The sequence below is a fragment of the Mirounga leonina genome, unplaced genomic scaffold (genome assembly GCF_011800145.1).
Source record: "Mirounga leonina isolate KUSES-001 unplaced genomic scaffold, KU_Mleo_1.0 Mir_101799, whole genome shotgun sequence".
In the NCBI taxonomy this organism is placed as follows: domain Eukaryota; kingdom Metazoa; phylum Chordata; class Mammalia; order Carnivora; family Phocidae; genus Mirounga; species Mirounga leonina.
The window spans coordinates 1,345,572-1,371,844 of NW_023270210.1; the positions used below are offsets into that span (position 1 = coordinate 1,345,572).

At 64.3% G+C, this 26,273-nt stretch overlaps 1 protein-coding gene across 2 annotated transcripts; it reads left to right on the forward strand.

Moving 5' to 3' along the window:
* Positions 1 to 709: 709 nt before the first annotated feature.
* FLNA (filamin A) lies at positions 710 to 25,986 on the forward strand. 2 transcript variants are annotated; one of them, XM_035011047.1, is made up of 48 exons: positions 710 to 820; positions 3,863 to 4,350; positions 7,367 to 7,615; positions 7,714 to 7,811; positions 7,925 to 8,072; positions 8,592 to 8,710; positions 8,800 to 8,877; positions 8,976 to 9,138; positions 9,234 to 9,434; positions 9,953 to 10,090; positions 10,176 to 10,299; positions 10,393 to 10,529; positions 10,615 to 10,808; positions 10,972 to 11,085; positions 11,175 to 11,318; positions 11,988 to 12,111; positions 12,201 to 12,361; positions 12,447 to 12,537; positions 12,626 to 12,795; positions 13,064 to 13,181; positions 13,279 to 13,541; positions 13,734 to 14,331; positions 14,426 to 14,599; positions 14,682 to 14,844; positions 14,923 to 15,083; positions 15,173 to 15,343; positions 15,757 to 15,880; positions 15,973 to 16,129; positions 16,730 to 16,919; positions 17,075 to 17,098; positions 19,364 to 19,611; positions 19,704 to 19,799; positions 19,964 to 20,066; positions 20,153 to 20,293; positions 20,385 to 20,513; positions 20,705 to 20,878; positions 20,975 to 21,136; positions 21,231 to 21,434; positions 21,512 to 21,664; positions 21,757 to 21,879; positions 22,001 to 22,267; positions 22,415 to 22,552; positions 22,732 to 22,847; positions 23,373 to 23,505; positions 24,243 to 24,419; positions 24,600 to 24,818; positions 24,906 to 25,106; positions 25,486 to 25,986. In XM_035011047.1, exons 2-48 carry the CDS (start codon positions 3,978 to 3,980, stop codon positions 25,671 to 25,673), a joined length of 7,941 nt encoding a protein of 2,646 aa, XP_034866938.1. In that variant the 5' UTR covers positions 710 to 820; positions 3,863 to 3,977; the 3' UTR covers positions 25,674 to 25,986. The 2 variants fall into 2 exon arrangements, with proteins under 2 accessions (XP_034866938.1, XP_034866939.1); XM_035011048.1 differs by lacking the exon at positions 17,075 to 17,098.
* The last annotated feature ends 287 nt before the right edge of the window (positions 25,987 to 26,273 follow it).

Below are 26,273 nucleotides of genomic sequence, written 5' to 3' on the forward strand. Positions count from 1 at the left end.
TAGACGAGGAAGAGGGAGCCTGGCAGGGGCAGAGCGTTCACCAGTCCTTGGCTCTTCGTGGCTGCACCTCACCGCGCACTTCCAGACTTCGCGACTGCACCTAATCGTGCTCCCGGGCATTCAGGATCTTTGGGCTGCGGGCTCCCAGGCCAGGCCTGGCACGAGCGGGGACCAACTCGGTGGCAGCCAGGATGCTTGCTCTTCGCGGGGCTCGGGTCCCTGCCCCACTGTGGCCTTGCCGGTGGTAGAAGCTCCGGGAACACCTGCAACGGCCTGTTGGCCGTCCCCCACCCCCAGCCCCCGCCACCCCACAGGGCAGAATCCGACTTGCCTGGCCAGCTCAGGCTTGGGGCAGATGCAGGGGGCCGCGACTGGGGGCGGCTCCCTGGAGGGAGTGGCCTTTCCCGCTGAGCTGAGATGTGGGCCCCGTAGACCCCGCGGGAGCTTCAGGCGAGCACCCCCACCCCCAGGCGGACCTCGCCGGGCGGTGAGCTCATCGGGGGTGGGGGGGTGGGGGGTGGCGGCGTCGCCAGGCGGCCCAGGCGCTTGAGCTCACGGCGCGCCCCCACTCCCCCCCCTCCCCGCCGGCTCCTGGGCGATTTTACCAATTAAGGCTTTCTCTCCGGGCCGGGCGCGGGGCGGGCGCGGGGCGGGCGCGGGGCGGGGGTGCGGCCAAAAAGAAGGCGGGCAGCGGTGGCCCATTCGCGTGGAGGCGCGCGGCGCTCAGCGGACGCCAGCGGAACCCCGAGGCGCCGGGCGCGGGCGCAAAGGCGAATCCGGCGCCACCCCCGCGGTCGCGGGCCGCCCGCAGGGACAGCAGGTGAGGCCTCCGCGCGAGACGGTCACCGCGCAGCTTGCGGACCGGGAACCGGGGTGACGAAGGAGCAGCTGGGACTCACGAACTTGGGAGTGCGGTGCCCAGGGGCTGCCTTCCCTAGTTTACTTGCGAGTGTGTATCTGTGCCCAGGGTGGTGGGAGCCCTAGGCCACAGGGGTCCCTCAGAGAGAGGGTGCCTTGAGTGTTTGGCAGGACATGGGCCAAGTGGGCACTCAGTGTGCTAGCCACTGCATTATTGTCGGGGGAAGAAGGGCCCCCGACAGCAGGACATTGTGTGGGCTGAGAGTGAGTGGCCACCTAGAAGAAGGGCAATTTGCAGCCAGTATGGCCCCTGGAAAGGCAGCAGTGGGTTCCTCGCTGGCACCAGCTGCCTTGGGCGCGGGGGAGCTGGTTCCGGGGCTGTTGCGCTCCATGGGGGCTGGGGCAGGGGTGTGGCCAGGCACCGAAGGCTAGGGGCTCCTCCTATGGGCCAGATTCCGCGGCTGGGCCCTGTCCCAGGTTGGCTCCGAGCTGGATGTTCACCGCCAGTCAGGATGTGAGCAGCAACATCCCCAGATTCCCTTGCCAGCTGGGTCCCGGAAAAGTAGGTGAAGTCCACTGGCAGGTCCACCTGCATGTGCTCCAGGCCACACGGTCAGGGTGGAAGCTCAGGAAATCAGTGTCCTCACCTGCTGCACCTGGACTTGCCCTTCCAGACCAGGTCTCTTCTCACCGTGCCATTTTGCAGCTTTCTTCACCAGCCGAAGCGCCCCTGTAGGAGGGCCTGGCCTGGGGTCTGAGGGCCTGGGGTGGGGTGGGGGGCGGGGTGTGTCTAACATCCAAGAATCTACTCCAAATAAGGGAAAATATGAAAGAGCTGGATTTTGGTTTCCAAGGACTGCCCGATCTGGGGGCTTTGGGATGGGGCGCCATCTGGTGGCCATACTATGCTTCCTGGGGACAAAACCCCTCTACACCCACCTACCTTGTCGCCCCCAAATAGGGAAAGCCTAGGACTGGAAGCCAGGATACCCAGCTTCTGTCCCCCTTTCTGCTGGGGCTGACTACTGATCAGTTACTGTGACTTAGTTTCCCTGGTTTCTGAAGGTTACTGAAGGAACACAGATGACCCAGTCAATGGCACTTTAGTGAAGAGAAAATCAGTTCTTACTGTAATTCTGTCTGTCCTTGGGAACTTGCTTTCCAGTGGGGCAGGGGGACGGACCAGAAATCTCATTTCGTCCTGAATGGGTCCTGTGTAGGGAGAGGTCCGTGTGGGTTCCCTCTTTATGGCTCCTGCTCCCATTTCCACCCCAGTTCCCAGACACCATTGTGTGTTTTGTGCAGGTGTGTCTGAAAGTGGTCAGGAGGGGGAAGAGTGCACACGAGGTGGGCCTCAGACTGGAAAAACCAATGGGGTGACAGGCAGCCCCAAAGTAAGCATGCTGGAGGGCAGGGGAGATGCTGACTGGAACTGCAGCCCCACTGTGGGTAATGCAGACGCCCAGGGCTACTGCAGAGTCAGCCATATTTGGGCATGACATGCTGGCTGACCCCGGGCTGCCCCTTCCACTGGTCTTTATTAGATAACTCACTGCTAGTCTCAAGTTCAATCTAACAAGCAAGTAGAAGAAAGAGACATGCCTTCCTCGAAAGACGTAAAGAAGGGAACATCCTGCAGAGGGGAGGTAAATAGGACTGGGAGGACTGAGTCCACTTGGGATGAAGCCCTGGTAGGCTGACTGCTCTTGACTGAAGAGGGTGGCAGTGAGCGTCCCCAACACGCCTCTTGCCTCTCTGTGCCTTTGCTGGTTGGTCTCCCCACAGCAGCCTCCCCACTGTCTCCAGAGTTATCTACCAGAAACTTGATTTTGAGTGAATAGCTCCCCATTGCCCTTGCAGCCTCCCATGGTTCACCCACATCAGTACCCTGGACCCCTGTCCTTCGGGGCCCCCTCTGCACTGCCACGGGTCCTGGAAGCCCACCCAGACCCAGGTACTCAGAGCCTGCCAAGCCTTACTGGAACTCCTGAGCAGGCCCTCCGGGTCTGGAAGACTCCCTCTCTCCCGCGCCCCCTGCCAGGCTGCCTCCTGGGGCCATTGGGGGAGGCACTGCAACAGGAGAGGAAACCCCCAGCACCCCAGGTGGACGGCATGGTGGGTCAGGCACACACTCGCTGTCTGCACGCCTCACTGGGCCCTCTGCCAGTGCCCACTGGCACGCCCAGTCCCTTGCAAGACTGCTTGCTCCTGGAGTGCTGGCGGCCTCCTGGCCCAGTGCCCCATTTCCTCCCGGGTGGAGTGGGGAGGGAGGGAGGCGGTGGGGACCGGTGGGATGGCGGGCGCGGGCGGGCGCAGGTGCGCAGGCCAGGGCCGTGTAGAGCGGGAAGGCGGGCCTGGCACCGGGGGTCTGAGGCGGCTGCTTCCCTGGCATGGGGCACGCGCGCAAAGCGCTCGCTCGCGGCGGCGCCCGGCCCGGGAGCCGCGCTCTCCAAGGGCCCGCTCTTGGGGTCGGGTCCCTTCCCGCTGCGGCAGGGGCGGCCGGCCAGGGTGCGGCCGGGGAGCCCCAGGCGCAGGAGTCCGGGGTAGGGAGAGGGCGGCGGGGGCTGCTGGGGCTGCTGGGGCTGCGGGGACGAGTCGGAGCCCACGTGACTCAGGGACTAGGAACAACACCCCCCACTCCTCCGCAGGGGCCTTGGAGAAGGAAAGTCCCTTCTATGGCGTGCCTGCTGGAGGCCAAGTGGTCCAGCGCCAGAGGCTGCTCAGCCTTTCCTTGCTGCAGCATTTCCTGCAGTGCTGGTGCAAGGCCACGGGGCTAGGGTGCGCCTTGACCCATTCAGGGCCCAACGACCCTCCCCGGAGCCTTGGGGTTGGGTCCGAACTGCCAGGACTGGGGGCTGAAGGGGGCATTCCGACGGGCGGGGCGGGGCGGGGCGGGTGCGGCCCGAAGCCCCACCCACAACCCCGCCCCGCTGTGGCTCCGCCCCCACCGAACCGGCGCGGCCGCCCCCCCCGCCCGCATTTAAAGGGCTCGTTCTCTCCGCAGCACAATCCCCGCTGCCTGCCTCGCCCTGTGAGCGCGGAGGTGCCTGCAACTTTAATTAAAGGGCCGTCCCCTCGCCTAGGCGGCAGCACCGCCCCTCAGCTCCTCGCGCCTCAAAATGAGTAGCTCCCACTCCCGGGCGGGCCAGAGCGCGGCAGGCGCGGCTCCGGGCGGCGGTGCCGACGCGCGAGACGCCGAGATGCCAGCCACCGAGAAGGACCTGGCAGAGGACGCGCCGTGGAAGAAGATCCAGCAGAACACGTTCACGCGCTGGTGCAACGAGCACCTGAAGTGCGTGAGCAAGCGCATCGCCAACCTGCAGACGGACCTGAGCGATGGGCTGCGGCTCATCGCGCTGCTGGAGGTGCTCAGCCAGAAGAAGATGCACCGCAAGCACAACCAGAGGCCCACCTTCCGCCAGATGCAGCTCGAGAACGTGTCCGTGGCGCTCGAGTTCCTGGACCGTGAGAGCATCAAGCTCGTGTCCATCGGTGAGGGCGTGGGTCGCTCCCGTGGCACGGGGAGGTCGAGGTTGAGGGCGGGGGCTCCACGCATCCTCCCCTCTCTCCTGGGCCAGCCCCTCCCCGCTACGTCCCCCCAGCCCCCGCGCTGCCCCCAGGGCCGCCAGGCTCCAACACGCAGGCCTCGAGAACAAAGGCGCGCTGGCAGGCTGGCCGGGCGTGCAGACCGCTACGCGCCCCCGCCCGCCGCACCCCGGCTGGCCCGCGCCCAGGCTGAGCTCACATCCTCCGCAGGCCGCGCCCCCGCCACTGCACCCGCCGTGGGAGAGGGCCTGCGGAAGGCGGGCACTGGCCAGGCTCTGGCCCTGCGCCCAGTGCCCCATCCTTGAGGAGGGGGAAGTCCCGAGCTCTCCACCCACCCCACTCCCTTCAGCAGTTTGGGAAGGGCTCTCTGGCCTTCAGGCCCTCCTGTAGTTCCTAAACGGGGTGTTGGAGCTTGTGAGTCCCATTGTCTAGGGCTCTTGGCTGTTTTGGGCCCTGGGAGATGGGTCCTTCCACTGGAGATGGCTCCAACCCCCAGTTTAGATCTCCCCTCGAGAAACTTCTGGCCAGAGAGGACCATAGCTAGGAAAAGGGTACTTGAGATGAGGTGGCCACTGAAGGGAGCTGGTTTGTAGTCCACTTAAACACCAAGTTACTGCTGAGCTTGCGCCAAACTCTTGCTTCCATGTAGGACTTGCTTTTCTGCATCTAGAATGCACGAGCTGGTTGGGAGGTACTCCAGCGTGCACTGGGCTCACCGCCAACCCAGTGTCCGTGTCACTGGGCTGGTGAGGTTGGCATTGACTGGACCTACTGCAGCATCCCAGGCTCTTCTCAAGATGCAGGCCATTCAGGGACCTGCACCGGAACTGGTGACTCGGGGGTAGTGTGTTCCCGCGGGAGGAGGAGCGCTTTCTTTTCTTTACAGTTCTTCCAGTTGTCCCTAAAGCCATGAGCCTTGCTGAGCCTGCGAGTCTGAGGGACACAGGACTCAGGCGCCCCCAGCCACTCAGAGGGCAGGTCTCCAGGGTCCCACCTCTTTCTTTGGAATGCCAGTTGAGGCTGAGGCCCACCCCTCAGTCCCAGCCTCAGTCTAGCCAAGCTGAGTCATCTCTGAGTCTTGGGTGGGGGGGCAACCGGATGTGGGGAGGCAGGCCACACCCCAGCTGTCTAGGGGGGGTCTCCTCCTCCCTCCTCCCTTCTACTCCTCCTCTAGTGAGCTGGCTGGAGCAGGCCTAGTTCCCAGAGCTTTGCCATATAAGGCAAAAAAATGTTGGAAAGCAGCAGTGATTAGGGGAGGGAGGGGGCAGGCTAGCCCGGGGGCTGGGGAAAGGGGGTGGGATGGGGCGGGGCCATCCAACCAGGCTGTCTCCCAACCCTGGGCCCTGGTTCTCTTCCCTCCCTCTTTTGTCAGGGGGATGAGGAGGGCTTAGGCTGGCCTCCTGTGGACCAGGGGGAGGGCCCAGCCCAACCCACTCAGGCTGATGAGCTTGGCCTTGTGTGTCCCAAGTCACAGTAGGACTCTGGAGGAGGGGGCCTGCTAGGAAGCTCTCTGGCTGGTCCTGTGCCCTTGGTCTTCTCTGAACCTTCCAATCACCTCTAGCCTGAGGCCCCTTCTCTACCAGCCCCGCCTGCTATTTGGGGACAGCGCAAGGCAGTAGTGCAGAGCTTGGGACCAGCCGCAGTCTGGGAGCGGGGAGGCTGCTCTGCTTTGAGTGGCTCAGCCAGTCCTCGAGGTCCTGCCTGCTGGATTCAGGCTGCCTACCATTGATGGCCCTTTTGGTGGTGTCCATCCCCTTCTTCCCACCCTCGAGTTGACTCATCAGACAAGTATTTTCTCTTGATTTTGACGGGGGGGGGGGTGCAGGACTCCAGTGGCTCTTAGAAAGCCCTCCCCCTTTCAGGGCCCCACCCTTAGGAAGCTGCGACCCAGAAGTGCCTTGGGTGGGGCCCAGAGCCTGGAGGGGTTGCCATGGTGACAGGGCGCTAGGTGCCCGCCCTAACCACTTCCCCTGTGGTGAGCTTGGCAGCCACCCGCCTGAGGCCCAGTGCCCCGTTAGGTGGTGAGGAGGGCAGGCGGCGGGCGAGCTCTGCTGAGGCAGCAGGACTCAGGGACCCCACCCATGGCTTCTGCCACCCCAGCTCCCAAGCTGGGGCCCTGGGTGCCCCGCCCAGGCTCATCAGTTCTGCCTTTCTCCTTGCTGGCTGAGGGGGTCTCTGGAATGTGTCCTGCCCATCACCCTGGCTGGCACGCAGCTCAACCACTGGCTCCTTTGTCCTCACCCCCACCCTCCCCAGGCCTGCTCCCAGTTTGGGTCTGTGGAGGGTGGGGGCAAACCGAGGAAGTGGGGGTGGGGCTCACATCCTCCACTCAAAGGGTCCTTGCCCAACGCCTCTACTTCCCCTGTCTGCTGCGGCCCTGGGCCCTGGGGCCCCCCCCCCCCCCCCCGGCACCGGTTTGCTTTCCCAACTGCCCCACTGGCCAGCCTTCCTCTTCCTCCACCCCGGCTCCACCCCCCCTCCCCTCCAGGGTCAGGTCAGGGGTCCCCTCTCTCGGCCTGCTGGGGCCACACTGCTCCTCCTGCCCAATTCCCTGGAGACCCCCTGGAGCTGGGCAGCTGCAAAGCACCTTTGGGGGAAGGGCCCCTCCAGAGGCCGCCCTGGGCCCTGTCTGCAGCCTGGGTCTGTTGTCTGTCCTGCCTCTGCCTCCCCCCGCCCCACCGTCCAAAGGGCTTCCAGCAACACTCCTCATTGAGCTGTATCGTCACCACGTGTCAATGTGGCGCGTCTCCCCCCTCCCCAGAAGTCGCTTTCATCTCCTTTACACCCGACAGAGACCCTGAGCAGAGAGGGCAGGACCCGCATGCCACCCCGTCGGGGAGCCTCGGCCTCCTCCCCAGGGACCCCTTGCTGCCACACCCCGCTGCCTGGGAGTGGCCTGAGGCTGCATGCGTGCGCACTCGGGCCCCTGCCTGCTCAGCACTGCCACTCGCTTTCCTCACAGACAGCAAGGCCATCGTGGATGGGAACCTGAAGCTGATCTTGGGCCTCATCTGGACCCTGATCCTGCACTACTCCATCTCCATGCCCATGTGGGATGAGGAGGAGGATGAGGAAGCCAAGAAGCAGACGCCTAAGCAGCGGCTCCTGGGCTGGATTCAGAATAAGCTGCCGCAGCTGCCCATCACCAACTTCAGCCGGGACTGGCAGAGCGGCAGGGCCCTGGGTGCCCTCGTCGACAGCTGTGCCCCAGGTGAGGGGTGAGGGAGTGGGGGGCGGGGTGGAGGAGACACCCTGCCAGGGGGCCCTGGGGGCACCTCCCTCCAACTCACAGCCTTCCTTGTGCCGCAGGCCTATGCCCTGACTGGGACTCCTGGGATGCCAGCAAGCCCGTGAACAACGCGAGGGAGGCCATGCAGCAGGCTGATGATTGGCTGGGCATCCCTCAGGTACCCCCTGCCTGCGGCCATCTGGGAGCTTGTGGTCCCCGTGGGGAGATGTGTCACATGCCAGGGACTTGACGCTTGGAGGTCACATGGCTTCTGTCTGCCATCTGTGATAGGTGATCACACCCGAGGAAATCGTGGATCCCAATGTGGACGAGCACTCCGTCATGACCTACCTGTCCCAGTTCCCTAAGGCCAAGCTGAAGCCAGGAGCTCCCCTGCGGCCCAAACTAAACCCAAAGAAAGCCCGAGCCTATGGGCCAGGTGAGGAAGTCGGGCAGGGGATGCTCTGCGTGCTGACCTCATCCCTGCAGGACTTGGAGGTCTTGGGAACTCTTCGGTTACATGGGGGCTAGGTTATCAAATGCCCCCTCCGAGTCAAACGAATGGGTCAGGGCTGGTCAAAACTGGCCACTTGGCTAGAAGGTCCTCCCCCTGAGGCGTCACCGCAAGGTGGAGTGTGGTCAGGGAGGCACGACCCGGCGCGTGACTCAACAGAGACAAAACCCAGCCAGGGTACTGCACAGGAGCTAGGGCTCAGGCAAACCCGAGCGAGAGTGCCAGAAAACAGACCCAGGCCTGTCCCACAGCAAGAATGAAGCTGGGGCACGAGGCCAGGCTCTGTGTGCTGGGCCAGGGTTTACCTGCCATCAGCTCGCCCGGTTCAGAGCATTCCTGACGGGGTGACGGCAGGGAAGGACGCTGGGCCCGAAGGGGGAGGTGCGCTGGGGTGAGGAGGCAGCCCTACGGGCTGGCTCAGAGCTCCCGGACCCTGCCTGGCAGGCATCGAGCCCACAGGCAACATGGTGAAGAAGCGTGCAGAATTCACCGTGGAGACCAGAAGTGCTGGCCAGGGAGAGGTGCTGGTGTACGTGGAGGACCCAGCCGGCCACCAGGAAGAGGTAGGGCCACCGTCAAGCAGGCGGGCAGGGCACGGCACGGCGGTGCCTCCGTTCAGAGCAGGGCCTCATTGGGCTCCTTCCCGCCACAGGCAAAGGTGACTGCCAATAATGACAAGAACCGTACCTTCTCTGTCTGGTACGTCCCCGAAGTGACGGGGACTCACAAGGTGAGCCCTCAGCCCTCAGCCCAAGGGGAGGCTGGTGGGGGAGGCGGTGGCTGGAAGGCCCTGCCCCTGCCCTCACGGTCTGCCCCTCCTGGGCACAGGTCACCGTGCTCTTTGCCGGTCAGCACATCGCCAAGAGTCCCTTCGAGGTGTATGTGGACAAGTCCCAGGGTGATGCGAGCAAAGTGACCGCCCAGGGCCCTGGCCTGGAGCCCAGTGGCAACATCGCCAACAAGACCACCTACTTTGAGATCTTCACAGCAGGTGAGGAGGGCGCTGCTGAGGCTGGCAGGTGTGAGGGGAGAGCGGCGGGGGGCCGGCAGCGGGCCGGGAGCTAAGCTGCGGTTACGCTGTGGCAGGGGCTGGCACGGGCGAGGTGGAGGTTGTGATCCAGGACCCTGCGGGCCAGAAGGGCACCGTGGAGCCTCAGCTGGAGGCCCGGGGCGACAGCACGTACCGCTGCAGCTACCAGCCCACTGCGGAGGGCGTCCACACGGTGCACGTCACCTTCGCCGGTGTGCCCGTCCCTCGAAGCCCCTACACTGTCACTGTTGGCCAAGGTAGGCCGGTCCCAGCCGCCCCCAAGTGGGGGCGCTGTAGACTGGGCCTCCCTCCGGGCGAGACTCACTCCAGCCCTAGCCCCGGCACCCTGGGCCTCTATGCTTCCACTGTCTGGGCTCTCTTTCCTCCCCTGCTGGGGCCCTTCCTCCTCCTCCTCTCGCCCTTCTCCGTCTCTCTTCTCCACGCTTTCACCTTCAGAAGAGCTCGCTCCAGCTGTTTAGAAACCTGCTGCTCTCTGCTCTGCCCACGGGGTCCACGGTACTTGGATCTGTCTTCCTCTGGGAGGGGGCGGGCTGGGCGGGGGGCGGGGGGCTGCTGGCGGCTGGTGTGGAATTGCTGGGAGGAGGCCTGGCCTACAGGTCCTGGGGTCATCGTTCTTTCCTGCATGTCCTTCACCCATCTTGTGGGACCATGTTCCGAGGGACCGCCAGATTCTGGCGGCCCAGCCCTGTGGGAGGGACGGGTAGGGGTCACCCAGTGCCAGCTCCCGGTGGCTTAGCTGGCCCTTTCCCCGCAGCCTGTAACCCGGGCGCCTGCCGTGCCGTTGGCCGTGGCCTCCAGCCCAAGGGTATGCGGGTGAAGGAGACTGCGGACTTCAAGGTGTACACAAAGGGCGCCGGCAGCGGAGAGCTGAAGGTCACTGTGAAGGGGCCCAGTAAGTTGGGCCACGGCTGGGATGGGTGGTGGCGGCCTCAGGACCGCTGCTGGCCAGGCCTGAGGCCCTCCCTTGTCTTGGGCAGAGGGCGAGGAGCGTGTGAAGCAGAAGGACCTGGGGGATGGCGTCTATGGCTTCGAGTATTACCCCCTGGTCCCCGGCACGTACACTGTCACCATCACGTGGGGTGGCCAGAACATCGGGCGCAGGTGAGGCCCCGGGCAGAGCCCTCAGAGCCCAGGCGGCACGCTTCTCCCCCCGTGCTGGGCCCTCAGCGCTCCCCTGTGTGGCTCTCTTCACAGTCCCTTTGAGGTGAAGGTGGGCACGGAGTGCGGCAACCAGAAGGTGCGGGCCTGGGGCCCCGGGCTGGAAGGCGGAGTCGTGGGCAAGTCGGCCGACTTTGTGGTGGAGGCCATCGGGGATGACGTCGGCACCTTGGGTGAGCTGCAGGCCGTGGCGCGGGCATCCGGGGGCAGGGGGCAGTGAGGCCCCAGGGTGCTCATGCGACTGGCGGCCATTGTCAGGCTTCTCGGTGGAGGGCCCATCGCAGGCCAGGATCGAGTGTGATGACAAGGGCGACGGCTCCTGTGACGTGCGCTACTGGCCCCAGGAGGCCGGCGAGTACGCCGTGCACGTGCTGTGCAACAGCGAGGACATCCGCCTCAGCCCCTTCATGGCCGACATCCGCGAGGCGCCGCAGGACTTCCACCCAGACAGGGTAAAGGGCGTGTGCTGCCGGCCCCCTTCTGCCTCTGCCTGGGGACTTGGGGAGGCCTGGCTGTGCTGGTGGCCCCGACCGCGTGTTCCTGCCACTCTGGGTCCTTGGGGGCCTTGCACTCGGTCCCCTGAGATCGGGGGGGGGGGGGGGCATCTCTCATCAGGTGAAGGCACGTGGGCCTGGACTGGAGAAGACGGGCGTGGCTGTCAATAAGCCGGCAGAGTTCACGGTGGACGCCAAGCATGGTGGGAAGGCCAGTCTCCGGGTCCAAGTCCAGGTGGGGTGCCCACCCGTGGTGGGGTTGGTGCGCGGGTGCCCAGGCCTGGGCCCTCATCAGCGGGCTGCTCGTCCTTGCCCACTTCGCAGGACAACGAGGGATGCCCCGTGGAGGCGGCAGTCAAGGACAACGGCAATGGCACTTACAGCTGCTCGTACGTGCCCAGGAAGCCGGTGAAGCACACGGCCATGGTGTCCTGGGGTGGCGTCAGCATTCCCAACAGCCCCTTCCGGGTGAGCAGCCCCGTAGCCCATCTCCCTCGGGTGCCCGATCCAGCTCCGTTAGGTAGACCTCCCAGACCGTACAGATCCCCCGCCCCAGGTGTACAACTCGATGGTTTTGGGTACATTCAGGGGTGTGCGGCAAGGATCACAGCCAAAGGTTAGGCTGTCTTCCTCATCCGGAAAAGAAAGCCTCTACCCCGCACGCCCCCTCCCCCAGGCCCGAGCAAGCCCACTCCGGACGGCTGCCGTGCATGCGTGTGCACGCAGTACGTGGCCTTCCTATCGGGTCGCTGTCACTCAGCAGCACGTTTCATCATGGCTCCCCCGTACCATAGCACGAGTCCGCGCTTCCCGCCTCTTCACTCACGCCAGAGCAATGGCCTGTGGTGTGGATGGGCCCCATGGGTTTTTCGCCATCTGGCCGCTGTGAATAACACCACCGTGAACGTTCGAGGACGAGCGCTTGTGGGGATGAGCGATCTCCTCTTCCCCGGCGCGTCGGTACCTCGGGGTAGGCTTGCTGTGCCAGGTGCCACTTGGTGTTTAGTCATTTGAAGAACCACTAAACTACTTCCTGAGGTGGCTGTACCATTTAGTGTGCCTGTTGGCCGTGCGTGAAAAAGCCCTGGACCTCCTCCATGCCGCTCATGCCCTTGCACTTGCCCCTGCGCCCTGCAGGTAAACGTGGGAGCCGGTAGCCACCCGAACAAGGTCAAGGTGTATGGTCCAGGAGTAGCCAAGACAGGGCTCAAGGCTCATGAGCCAACCTACTTCACTGTGGATTGCGCCGAGGCCGGCCAGGGTAAGGGCAAGGGCCTGCCCCAGGCAGGTGGGCGAGCGGGCGAGGTGTCCGGATGCGATCCCAGCCTCTGCTCCCACCCGCCGCTGCAGGGGACGTCAGCATCGGCATCAAGTGTGCCCCTGGCGTGGTGGGCCCCACTGAGGCCGACATCGACTTTGACATCATCCGTAACGACAACGACACCTTCACAGTGAAGTACACACCGCGCGGGGCTGGCAGCTACACCATCATGGTCCTCTTTGCTGACCAGGTGGGTGCTGTGCTCCCGGCCCCTAACGGTGCTGCGTGTTGGGGCACTGCTGTCCCCTGAGCCCTACTCCTCCTACCCCCTGCAGGCCACGCCCACCAGCCCCATCCGGGTCAAGGTGGAGCCCTCCCATGATGCCAGCAAGGTGAAGGCTGAGGGCCCTGGCCTCAGTCGCACTGGTGAGGATGAGCAGCACCCTGTGGGGCAGTCGGGGCCACAAGGAGGCCTGGGGCAAGGTGCCCTTACATGGCCACCGTGTTTCCTCAGGTGTTGAGCTTGGCAAACCCACCCACTTCACGGTCAATGCCAAAGCTGCTGGCAAAGGCAAGCTGGACGTCCAGTTCTCAGGGCTGGCCAAGGGGGACGCAGTGCGCGATGTGGACATCATTGACCACCACGACAACACCTACACGGTCAAGTACACTCCCGTGCAGCAGGTAGTTACCCGGACCTCCCAACGGCTGCACTCCTCAACTAACCTACCGGGCGTGTGGGCTTCCTCGAGTGGTGGGCTGGGCGGGCTGCTCCAGAGGGCTTCCCACGCACTCTCGATTCCCCGCTGGGAGAGAGCCAGCTTGGAAGGCTGGGGGCGGGAGAGCAAAGCCAGTGTTTCTCTCACCCTCCCCCCGTGCCCAAGTGGGGAAGACACAGGCCGGGGGGACCAAGGTCCTGACTCCTGACTCTGCCTTTCTGTGCCCTCTCCAGGGTCCAGTGGGCATCAATGTCACTTACGGAGGGGATCCCATCCCCAAGAGCCCCTTCTCGGTGGGGGTGTCTCCAAGCCTAGACCTCAGCAAGATCAAGGTGTCTGGCCTGGGAGAGAGTAAGTAACCAGAGCACTGTCCCGGTCACTGAGGATGCCCCAGGGGCCGCCTCGGCTGGATGCCATAGTTCTCTCCCTGGTTCTGTCATCTCAACAGAGGTGGATGTCGGCAAAGATCAGGAGTTCACAGTCAAATCGAAGGGTGCTGGTGGCCAAGGCAAAGTGGCATCCAAGATCACAGGCCCCTCGGGCACAGTAGTGCCCTGCAAGGTGGAGCCAGGCCTGGGGGCTGACAACAGCGTGGTGCGCTTTGTGCCCCGGGAGGAGGGGCCCTATGAGGTCGAGGTGACTTACGACGGGGTGCCTGTGCCTGGCAGCCCCTTTCCTGTGGAGGCCCTGCCCCCCACTAAGCCTAGCAAGGTAATTGGGGTATGGGGGCCCCCCCATCTTCTCCAGGCTCACCCTCCCCTGTCCTCATTTTTGTCCTCATGACCAGTGGCCCTGCCCGGACCCCTAGCTGGTGGGGGAGCAGGTGGACGGGAGGTCAGGCTGGGGGTCAGGGCTCAGGGAGGTGACACGGGTTTGGCTCCTGACCTGTCCCTCTTCCCTCAGGTGAAGGCATTTGGGCCAGGGCTGCAGGGGGGCAGCGCGGGCTCCCCTGCGCGCTTCACCATCGACACCAAGGGTGCCGGCATGGGCGGCCTGGGCCTGACAGTGGAGGGCCCCTGCGAGGCCCAGCTCGAGTGCCTGGACAACGGGGATGGCACATGCTCTGTGTCCTATGTGCCCACCGAACCCGGGGACTACAACATCAACATCCTCTTCGCTGATACCCACATCCCCGGCTCCCCGTTCAAGGCCCACGTGGTTCCCTGCTTCGACGCATCCAAAGTCAAGTGCTCAGGCCCCGGCTTGGAGCGGGCCACGGCCGGGGAGGCGGGCCAGTTCCACGTAGACTGCTCAAGCGCAGGCAGCGCGGAGCTGACCATCGAAATCTGCTCTGAGGCGGGGCTGCCGGCCGAGGTGCACATCCAGGACCACGGTGACGGCACGCACACCATCACCTACATCCCGCTTTGCCCTGGGGCCTACACTGTCACCATCAAGTACGGTGGCCAGCCTGTGCCCAACTTCCCCAGCAAGCTGCAGGTGGAGCCTGCGGTGGACACGTCGGGCGTCCAGTGCTATGGGCCTGGGATCGAGGGCCAAGGTGAGGCCCCACCGCGGCCCCTGGGGGCAGAGGGAAGCCAGCGCCCCGCGGGCCCCTGGAGCCCCATGCCTCCTCTCCATGCCCGCCCCTGCAGGTGTCTTCCGAGAGGCTACCACTGAGTTCAGTGTGGATGCCCGCGCTCTGACTCAGACCGGAGGGCCCCACGTCAAGGCTCGTGTGGCCAACCCCTCAGGCAACCTGACCGAGACCTACGTGCAGGACTGTGGCGACGGCACCTACAAAGTGGAGTACACGCCGTATGAGGAGGGTAGGCGCTGGGGCTCCCAAGGGCCGGGCCTTGAGACACAGGGCGGCCTGGGCTCCTCCTGAGCCAGCCTGCCCTCCTCCAGGACTCCACTCCGTGGACGTGACCTATGATGGCAGCCCCGTGCCCAGCAGCCCGTTCCAGGTGCCTGTGACCGAGGGCTGTGACCCTTCCCGAGTGCGTGTCCACGGACCAGGTATCCAAAGCGGCACCACCAACAAGCCCAACAAGTTCACCGTGGAGACCAGGTGAGCAAGTGCCTGAGACGCAGGGGCTGCGATGGGCCTTGGGACCGCAGGAAATAATGGGCTATCCATTTGGACCAGGGGAGCTGGCACTGGGGGCCTGGGCCTGGCTGTCGAGGGCCCCTCCGAGGCGAAGATGTCCTGCATGGACAACAAGGATGGCAGCTGTTCGGTCGAGTATACCCCCTACGAGGCTGGCACCTACAGCCTTAACGTCACCTACGGTGGCCACCAAGTCCCAGGTGAGGAGGCGAGGCAGCTAGGCCTGGTCTGGGGCCATTTGCCAGCCCTCGGCTCTCGCACACAGCTGCCATCCGTGTTCCCTCCGCAGGCAGTCCTTTCAAGGTCCCCGTGCATGATGTGACCGATGCATCCAAAGTCAAGTGCTCTGGGCCTGGCCTGAGCCCTGGCATGGTCCGGGCCAACCTCCCCCAGTCCTTCCAAGTAGACACGAGCAAGGCTGGCGTGGCCCCCCTGCAGGTCAAAGTGCAGGGGCCCAAAGGTGAGTGTTCATGTGCCTGGGAGTGGGCGGTCAGGAGAGCACAGTCCTCTGGGGAGGCTAGGGCAGGAGACCGGAGGCGCAGCGCTCAGAGGTTGGGACAGGTATTCAGGCAGTTCATGGAGGAGCCTCGGGTGACAGTGAAGCCAGTGCCCAGGGACAGAGGACCACCAGGAGGTGGAACAGACGGGACTTGGCCACTGGGCAGATGTGGCAGGAGGGAGGGTGGGCAAGGCTCCAAGATGGCACCCAGATTAGTGTCTGGTGTCACAGGGGCTCAGGACCATTCCCAGGGAGGGGCAGGCGAGGGCAAAGCAAGGTCTAGGCCTGGGGTGGGGGCTGAGCTGGGTGGTCCAGAATGGTGGGGCTGGGGGACCCGGGAAACTGGCTGAGTCTCTCTCTGGGACGGGGACCAGGCCTGGTGGAGCCTGTGGACGTCGTGGACAACGCTGATGGCACCCAGACCGTAAACTACGTGCCCAGCCGGGAGGGGCCCTATAGCATCTCAGTGCTGTACGGGGAGGAAGAGGTGCCCCGCAGGTAAGAGGCAGGGCGTCCTGCCTGTGGGAAGGTTACCAGGGCTGAGCACCAAAAGCCCTCCTGACCATTCTTGTATCACCCCGGCCCAACAGCCCCTTCAAGGTCAAGGTGCTGCCTACGCATGATGCCAGCAAGGTGAAGGCCAGTGGCCCCGGGCTCAATACTACTGGTGTGCCCGCCAGCCTGCCCGTGGAGTTCACCATTGACGCGAAGGACGCGGGAGAGGGCCTGCTGGCTGTGCAGATCACGGTGAGCTGGCTGCCGGGGTGGCTGCCCGGCTCTAGGCACCGAGAAGGCGGGGGCCGAGAGGGGCCTAGGCCAACGCGGCGTGCGGTATAGGGTGTGCGACTAGGGTGAGTGGACCAGTCCGGGGCTGTGGTCTCCCTTAGGAGCCGTGCCAGCGAGGCCAGGTCCCCTGCCTCTAGGATGGTGGTGACAGGCACAGGCCTCCCCGTGTGCACGCTTGTTCACTGCTGACCTTGGTGCCTCAACCGGCCCACCTGTAACGTTCTCGTGGGTCATGTAGGAGGACGGGACCTTGATCTTCCAGGGGGAGCTCCCGCTAGTGCAGGAGCAGGCGCTGGGGCGGAGGCCGGGAGCCAAGGTGGTCATGGCGATAAAGCAGGATGGGCATCAACAAGCTCCCCGGCCCCTTGCCTGTCATGGGGGCGGGGGGCGCGTGGGGCATTTGGGACTTCCCTTCTGGATCCTGGCCGTGGCCAAGGAAAGGACTGACGACGCCGGGCGGTTGAGTGACTCAGAGGCCGTCCCTGCAGCCGTGGTCCCCGGTGTTTGCTCCTCCTGAGGGTCTGAGGTAACCCTGGGCCTCTGCTGTGCTCTGCCGCATAGGACCCTGAGGGTAAGCCCAAGAAGACGCACATCCAAGACAACCACGATGGCACGTACACGGTGGCTTATGTGCCAGACGTGACGGGCCGCTACACCATCCTGATCAAGTACGGTGGTGACGAGATCCCCTTCTCCCCGTACCGCGTCCGGGCCGTGCCCACCGGAGACGCCAGCAAGTGCACGGTCACAGGTGAGCCAGGCTGCCGGCGGCCGCGGCGCTCCGCACGGGGCTGGGGTGCGCCTGTGTGCAAGGGCTCGCTGCTTGGGGCGGCGTGTGGGAGTGGGGGCCACTCCCTTGAGTGACTCACCTGACCTTTCTCCTTGCTCTCTGCCCTCTCACCTCAGTGTCAATCGGAGGTCACGGGCTAGGTAAGCTGCTTGCTGGGGCCACTCCCAATGCCCCTCCTGCCCAGAGGGCAGCTTCCTTTTCCTCTTCCGTGCCGATTCCCAGGACAGTTCCAGCTGCAGCTCTTGGCAGGGACAGGGGGGGAAGCTGGAGGGATAGGGCCCAGGGAGGCCTCCAGAGCAGAGCGTGAGTGCTCCGGCCCTCCCTCTCTCTGGGCCTCCGTTTCCCCATCTGAGACGTCGGGTTGCAGCTGAGAGCTTTGGGGTGAGGTGCATCCTGAAAAGCACCCCACTGGGGGCTCTGGGGTCTGGGGATCTTGGCACCCTGGGGAAGCCCCGGGGGCGGGCAGCAGGCCCTGCCTTCTCACTTCCTCCTTCCGTGGCAAGGGCTCCTGCACGGGCTGAGGGGACAGGGGGTCTCCCCTCAGCAGTGGGAGTCCCCCGGCCCTGGCCAGATCCACAGACCTCCATCCCCATCTCCCAGGGGCGTCTGGGCCCCAGGCCGGGGGAGGTTCGGACTGCATGAGCGGGTGGGGCGGGTAGTGCAAGAGCAGCAGCGTCCGACTGCTTGGGCGGGTAGCAGGGCAGGGCCCAGCCCAGCCTCAGAGCCCCAAAGTGCACTCGGCGGCCTGCCCGCCCTCCCTGCCTCCCTCCCTCCCCCTGCCCCCCACCCCCCTCCCCCAGCAGTGACGTTATTTAGGCATGGAGGTTCTCCTGCTTGGGCATGGGAGGGGAGCTCTAGCCCCAGCCAGGGACACCAGGGACGCCAGTAAGAGGTGACAGTTGACCTGGGAGCCTCTGGAGGCTGCAGGCCTGGAGCTTGGGTGAGGTGGCCAGGACAAGATTTGGAGGGTGGCTAGAGTCTCGGGACGAGGGCCCAATGGCTTGGTAGAATAGGCTCCAGGATCTGAGAGGACAGGCATGTGTGCCTAGGGCAGGGGAACAGGGCCATGGGGACAGGGGCACGGCCAAGACTTGGCCAAAGGAGTGGTCTCAGTTTACCTGGCCACTGTGTGCAGAATGGAGGCAAAGAGCCCAGTAGGGGAGCCGAAGTCACCTCTGGATCAGTCATAGTGGTGGCTTGGACCAGGTTGGTGGCGGTGCGGCTTGAGTGGGGAGCCAACTTGGGAGGCATAGTCTGAGGACGGAGCAGCCGAGACCCGCTGATGCACTAGGCACCGGGCGGGCCAAGTGAGCAGCCGCCAGCTGGGCGGTGGTCCAGATCACGAGCTGGGCAGGATGGGTGTGGCTGTGAGGCGAAGCCTCCCCGGGCAGGGTGGGCAGCAGGTGGCCAGGTCTAGAGCTTAAGTGAGCCATGGAAGGCCAGCACGGAGCCTAGCGCCGCAGGAGCCCTCGGCCAGGGGTTTAAGCCCCTTAAACAGCCCTTGAGTGGGCTCGGTGGGTCACATCAAGCACTCTCACTGCCAGGCCTCGCAGCCCACGGCCCCCCAGGCCTTCACGGCTGAGCTCGAACCATAACGTCACTGCCCCCCCCTCCCCTCGGGCACTCTGGGGCCCTAGAGGCTGCTCAGCTGCTCTGCCCTTGCAACCTAGTGGCGGTGGCTGTGGCTTGGGCCTCCCGTCCCTCTTTCCCCTGGTGCTGCCCCCCGCCTGCTGTGCGTGCTGCTTGGGCGCTAACCCCCCGCGGCCTCCCTGCTTCCCCGCTCCCGGCTCCCTGCCTGCGCCGGGCCGCACCCGGCCGCCCCTCCCCACCAGCCTCCGGTTGAGCGAGTGTTCTCAGTTGTCAGGAAACTCCAGTTTCGCCTTCAGGCCTGGGAGGTGGGAGGCAACTGTCACACCCCCCCCCCCCCACGCTGCAGCAGGACTCTGCCTCACCGCATCTGCACACGGCACTGGGGTCCAGGGCCAGGCTGCAGGGACGAAGGCTGCTGTGCACCCAGCCAGGGTGCTGGTGTTGGTCCACAGCACTGGCTGAGGCCAAGTTGGCAGGGGAAGTGGCGGCAAACACTCGTGTCCGGACGGTAGCGGCGGCCTCATGGGCCTCCGGGCCCCTTCCTTTCTCCCAGACACCTGTGTGCCCCCATCGGGCCTTTCCCATGTAGGGCTATCCCCAAGACAGGACTCCCTGGCTTGAGGCAGCTCAGGGGAACCTTTCCTGCCTTCTGAGAAACCACTCACCGATCCAGCTTGGGGCGGGGGGCGGGGGAGGCCTGGCTGCGCTTGGTGGTGGCAATAAGAAGCCTGGGCGGGTGGCAGGCAGATGGGAGCAGCTCAAGTGCCGAGCTCACACACCGGCCCCCCCTTTGGGGACCTGCCCTGCCCCACCAGGTGCTGGCATTGGCCCCACCATCCAGATTGGGGAGGAGACGGTGATCACTGTTGACACCAAGGCAGCAGGCAAAGGGAAGGTGACCTGCACCGTGTGCACGCCCGACGGCTCCGAGGTGGACGTGGATGTGGTGGAGAACGAGGATGGCACCTTTGACATCTTCTACACAGCCCCCCAGCCGGGCAAATATGTCATCTGCGTGCGCTTTGGTGGCGAGCACGTGCCCAACAGCCCTTTCCAAGTGACGGTCAGGAGGGGCCAGGGTTGAGGGGTCTGGGTGGAGCCTGCCCTTGCCCTGTGTGACGCCAGAATCTGCAACTCTTTTGTGTTGCTCTGCAGGCTCTAGCCGGGGATCAGCCCACAGCACAGCCCCCGCTTCGGCCTCAGCAACTGGCCCCGTCTTACACGTATGCCCAGGGTGGCCAGCAGACCTGGGTACGGCCTCAGCTGCCTCGTCCTGGCTCTCCTGGCCCGAGGGGACACTTGGGGGCTGGCCAGCGGGGTGTCCTGTGAAGCCCCATCCTGCTGCGTGAGGACGGACCCCTGGGACTCCCTCCCCTCCTACGGCCCCTCACTTGGGCCCTCTCTCTCCACTGTAGGCCCCAGAGAGACCCCTAATGGGTGTCAATGGGTTGGATGTGACCAGCTTAAGGCCCTTCGACCTTGTCATCCCCTTCACCATCAAGAAAGGCGAAATCACGGGTGAGTGGGAGCAGGAAGGAGCTTGGGAGCCAGAGAGGCGAGGGTTTGCCAGCAGGTGCCCTGACCCTGGCCCCACTGCTCCGCAGGGGAGGTGAGGATGCCCTCGGGCAAGGTGGCACAGCCAGCCATCACCGACAACAAGGACGGCACCGTGACCGTCCGCTATGCCCCCAGTGAGGCTGGCCTGCACGAGATGGACATCCGCTACGATCACATGCACATCCCAGGTGCGCCTCGCAGCGGCCTGAGTTCGGGGGGCGGGGAGCCTGGGGAGGTGACACCAGGCCCCATTCCACATGGCCCCTTTTCCCGCTTCAGGAAGCCCCCTGCAGTTCTATGTGGATTACGTCAACTGCGGCCACGTCACAGCCTATGGGCCTGGCCTCAGCCATGGAGTGGTGAACAAGCCTGCTGTCTTCACCGTGAATACCAAGGATGCAGGAGAGGGTGAGCGGCAGCTCTATTCTTAGCCTGCCTGCGTGCTGAGGGACGCCCGCCCTCATCCAGTAGAAAGCCGGGCACAAGGGAGATGCTCCCTGAAAGCGGCTCCCCACCCTGCCGCCCTGGCCTCTGCTTGCCTGCTGGGTCTCTTTCCCCGCCGGCGCGCTGTTCCCATCCTCACCCATGACTCTCTCTAGGGGGCTTGTCCCTGGCCATCGAGGGCCCATCCAAAGCAGAAATCAGCTGCACGGACAACCAAGATGGGACCTGCAGCGTGTCCTACCTGCCCGTGCTGCCCGGGGATTACAGCATCCTGGTCAAGTACAACGAGCAGCACATCCCGGGCAGCCCCTTCACCGCCAGGGTCACAGGTGGGTGGCACTGGGAGCACTGACAAAAGCGGGCAGGTGGCGGGGTGGGCACAGTCTCCCTCCGCACCTGGACATGAAGTGACTGTCCCCTGGCAGGTGACGACTCAATGCGCATGTCCCACCTGAAGGTGGGCTCTGCCGCTGACATCCCCATCAATATCTCCGAGACGGACCTCAGCCTGCTGACGGCCACGGTCGTGCCACCCTCGGGCCGGGAGGAGCCCTGTCTGCTGAAGCGACTGCGCAATGGCCACGTGGGTAAGAGGTTGAGGGGCAGGGCCTTCTGGAAAGGAAGGAGGCTGTGAGGGGAGGGCATGCCTTTCCCCAGCTGACAGCCCCGCCCTGTGCCCAGGGATCTCGTTCGTGCCCAAGGAGACAGGGGAGCACCTGGTGCATGTGAAGAAGAATGGCCAGCACGTGGCGAGCAGCCCCATCCCAGTGGTGATCAGCCAGTCGGAGATTGGGGATGCCAGCCGCGTGCGGGTCTCAGGCCAGGGCCTCCATGAAGGCCACACGTTTGAGCCTGCAGAGTTTATCATTGACACCCGTGATGCAGGTAGGTGGTGGTGGCCTACCAGCTGGGGCAAGAGCCCTGTGCTTGGCCCTCCTGGCTCAGCGGCGTCCCTTCCACAGGCTATGGCGGGCTTAGCTTGTCCATTGAGGGCCCCAGCAAGGTGGACATCAACACAGAGGACCTAGAGGATGGCACATGCAGGGTCACCTACTGCCCCACAGAGCCTGGCAACTACATCATCAACATCAAGTTCGCTGACCAGCACGTGCCTGGTGAGTGTGGTCACCATGACCGAGCTGCCCCCACCCCTGTGCCGGCAGAAACATAACCTGTACGATGTGCGGGCTGTGCTCTCTTCCTGCAGGCAGCCCCTTCTCTGTGAAGGTAACAGGAGAGGGCCGGGTGAAAGAGAGCATCACACGCCGGCGACGGGCCCCTTCGGTGGCCAATGTTGGCAGTCATTGCGACCTCAGCCTGAAGATCCCTGGTAGGAGCTGTAGGGAGCCAGGGAGGGGCCGTGGGGAGTCCTGGGCGCCAGCCCCAGGTGGCCCAAAGCAGAGGGGTGGGGCGCAGGACTCTTGCTCACCGGGCTGTCCCCCTACCTGCAGAAATTAGCATCCAGGACATGACAGCCCAGGTAACCAGCCCATCAGGCAAGAGCCACGAGGCCGAGATTGTGGAAGGGGAGAACCACACCTACTGCATCCGCTTTGTGCCTGCCGAGATGGGCATGCACACAGTCAGCGTCAAGTACAAGGGCCAGCACGTGCCTGGGAGCCCCTTCCAGTTCACTGTGGGGCCCCTGGGGGAAGGGGGAGCCCACAAAGTCCGTGCTGGAGGCCCTGGCCTGGAGAGGGCTGAAGCCGGAGTGCCAGGTACGCCTGCTGCTTGCGAGGCTTTTGCTCTTCTGGGCTGGGGTGGGTTTGAGGAAGTAGCTAGCAGCCATGTTGCCGTCAGCCATGCTTGGAGGGGACTGAAGCTGGAATAGCGGCCCTCTCTGAGGACACCCTGTTTTCCCACAGCTGAATTTAGCATCTGGACCAGGGAAGCTGGTGCTGGGGGCCTGGCCATTGCTGTTGAGGGCCCCAGCAAGGCTGAGATCTCCTTCGAGGACCGCAAGGACGGCTCCTGCGGTGTGGCTTATGTGGTCCAGGAGCCAGGTACCGAGAGCTTGGCTGGGGTCGGGGGAAGCGGCCCCTGAGTGTGGACAGCTCCACCTTGCTCCCACCCTCCACCCTGAGGTCCCAGGGCCACCCAGGCTGTTTGTGGGAAGTGGGAGGTGTAAACACCGACAAACAGGAGCCTTCCAGCATGCCCTCTGTGCTCTCTCCCTGCCCAGGTGACTACGAGGTCTCGGTCAAGTTCAACGAGGAACACATCCCCGACAGCCCCTTCGTAGTACCTGTGGCTTCTCCGTCTGGCGATGCCCGCCGCCTTACTGTTTCTAGTCTTCAGGTGAGGCACTGAGAGAAACCGCCTGCCTGGGGCTCCTGGGCCCGGCCAGACCAGAGCCGCTGCCCAGAGCAGGCCTTGACCCCGTGTCGAGGGACCCGCCCAGCCCAGCTCGGGGCGCCGGGCCTCTGCTCTGGCTGCTGGGCCTCTGCTCTGGCCGGGTGCAGCCCATGCTTGGGGTTGGCAGAAGCACCCCTGCCGCTGTGTGGAGTTTTTCTCGTGTCTCAGGTCTAAAGGCTTTGAACAGGGCTGAGGTTTAAAGAGGGATAGCCTGCCAGGGCTGAGTGCTGCCCACAGCGCAGGGCTGCCGTCCGTTCCTGCTGCCTGTGTGTATGATCGCAGAGTGTGGATCTGGGGGCGGGGGCGTGTGCATGTAGCTTACCGGTCCCCAAGACTCAGTGGCTCTCCCTCTTTAAACCAAATTGGACGCCAGATGGGTAAGTGTAACCCCAGGGGCCTTCCTGCTGCTCGGGCCCTGCTCTCCCGTGCCCCAGCCACCCTGTCTAACCACATCTGCTGTGCTTCCAGGAGTCAGGGCTAAAGGTCAACCAGCCAGCCTCTTTTGCAGTCAGCCTGAATGGGGCCAAGGGGGCGATCGATGCTAAGGTGCACAGCCCCTCGGGAGCCCTGGAGGAGTGCTATGTCACAGAGATCGACCAAGGTGAGGCCCTGTCCCTGCCCGGGCCACCCACCCATCTTCCCTGGCCCTGCTGGGAGCAGCGGGCCTGCCCAGCTGGCTGGAAGCAGACAGAGTACAGAAGGAAGGTACAGATTCCATAAGCAGGGCCCAAACGCTGGGGCTCCCTCAGCCAGGCGACCCTTCCCCCATTCGTGACCCAAGCCCTTGGCCGGGGGGCGGGGAGGTTCTGGCTCAGAAGCCACAGCTGCTAGGAAGGAGAAAGCCTGCTGCAGGCAGCGCGATGCAGTCTCCTGAAGGAGACACCCGAAGTCTAGCCACGGGGCTGGCCCACTCCTTAGCCAGGGCCTGGCACTTACCAGATAGGTCTGAGGCAGCCTGGAGGTGAGAAGAGCCGGTTCAGCCGATTCCACTAGTCTCACAGCTGGTCCTGCCCCTCCACAGCCACGTGACCTCAAGTTCCTGTTGCCTCGGTGCCCCTGTTCACATGCGGAGGCTAAGGCCTTCGTGGTAACCTGTTTAGGGAGGCAGAGAGGCAAGGCAAGTGTTTTGCTCGTAGATTTCCGTCCAAATGAGCACCAACAGTGAGCTGCTTGGGCATCTCAGGCTTCAGGAGGTCTGGGGTGCGGGCTGTGGGTGCCCAGTGTGGTCCCTGGAAGAAGTGACCTGCTGGACCGGCGGGCAGGGGAACCTCCTCACAGATGCCACTTGCCCGGTTTTGGAGGGACCTCACGCCCACGGCGTGCCCCTCTGTTCCTCAGATAAGTATGCTGTACGCTTCATCCCGCGGGAGAATGGTGTCTACCTGATTGACGTCAAGTTCAATGGCACCCACATTCCTGGGAGCCCCTTCAAGATCCGAGTTGGGGAGCCTGGGCATGGAGGGGACCCAGGCCTGGTGTCCGCCTATGGAGCTGGCCTAGAAGGTGGGGTCACAGGTAGGTCAGCAGATGCAGCTTCCAGTGTGTGGACACGGCTGCTGGGGCCCTTCCCCCAAGTTCTCAGTGACAACAGGAGGCGTGCAGAGGTGACAAAGCCTATGCCAGGGGGTGGGGGGTGGGAGTCACGGGCTGGGGCAACAGTCCAGGCCAGCTCTTCCTGACCTCCCACGCCCCCAGGGAGCCCAGCTGAGTTTATCGTGAACACGAGCAACGCTGGAGCGGGTGCCCTGTCAGTAACCATCGATGGGCCCTCCAAGGTGAAGATGGATTGCCAGGAGTGCCCTGAGGGCTACCGGGTCACTTACACTCCCATGGCACCTGGCAGCTACCTCATCTCCATCAAGTATGGTGGCCCCTACCACATTGGGGGCAGCCCCTTCAAGGCCAAAGTCACAGGTGAGTCTTGCACCAGACTGCTGGTGCCCAGCCCAATGCCTTGCCCTCCGGCCATCTCTTAGCGCCCTAACCAGCTCTGCCCTGCAGGTCCCCGTCTCGTCAGCAACCACAGCCTCCATGAGACATCGTCCGTGTTTGTGGACTCCCTGACCAAGACTGCCAGTGCCCCCCAGCATGGGGCCCTGGCAGGTTCCACTGATGCCAGCAAGGTGCTGGCCAAGGGCCTGGGGCTGAGCAAGGCCTACGTGGGCCAAAAGAGCAGCTTCACGGTGGACTGCAGCAAAGCAGGTGGGTGCCCCGGGCCCCGCCCCCGCCCCTCCAAAAGACAAGGCCGGAGAGAAGACGGGATGACCAGTGCCTGGGAACATGGGAAGAAGGGGGTTAGGTGGGGCCGGAGTGCCCTTGCAGGCATGCTGGTCACTTCTAAAGCCACTTCCCCTCTGGGCTCCCTGCCATCTTTACCCTTCAGGAAAGTGGCTTGGGAGGAGCCGGACTTTCCTACACTGGCCTAGGGAGCAGGGGTGCTGGCAACTCTTTAGGAAGGGCTGTCACCCCGCAACAGATGGGGGCGGCATGGGGAGGAAACGAAGACAGAAAGAGGGGTCAGCGTATTCTCCGCTGAAGGGAGGAGACTTGGGGCTTAGAACTGAGGCCTCTTGCCCACCAGGCAACAACATGCTGCTGGTAGGGGTGCATGGCCCCCGGACACCCTGCGAGGAGATCCTGGTGAAGCACGTGGGCAGCCGGCTCTACAGTGTGTCTTACCTGCTCAAGGACAAGGGAGAGTACACGCTGGTGGTCAAGTGGGGCGATGAGCACATCCCAGGCAGCCCCTACCGTGTCCTGGTCCCCTGAGTTCTGCCTCTGCCAGCTGGCAGCTCCCAGGATGAGACGTGCCCCACACCCATCCCCCAACCTGAGCAGCCCCCTGGTCTCCTCAGCCCCGGAGCCCCGGCCGGCCCTGGCCACCCCATCACTGCAGCCACCCCAGCCCTGCGTTGCACTCACCTGCCTCCACTTGGGTAAAGGAGAGAGGCGAGCAGAGGTAGCCCTTTGGTGGCTCTGCCTATCTTCTTTGGTTCTGGGAGGGGTGAGGGATGGGGTACTATGCACAACCACCCGCTAGTTCTCTTCCCTAGCCGAGAAGAATAAAGTTCTGCTTCCATTCTCCTGAGGTGGCTCTAGCTTTCTTGCAAGGGTGCCATCTAGATCTCCAGGCCTGGCACCCAGGGGCTCCTGCTTTTCCCCACCCGTGCACGCCCCCCCACCAACTCCCACCGGCCCACTGGCACTCAAGTGTTCTCTGCCTTCGTGGGTTCAGACCAATGGAAGGGGAGAGATGCATAGCACAGCAGAACAGGACCTGACACCGGTGTGCTCTTCCCAGGCCACACCAGGAACGGACGCTGTCCTAAGGGAAAGCCAGCCCATGACCAGACTGCGAGAGGCAAAGTG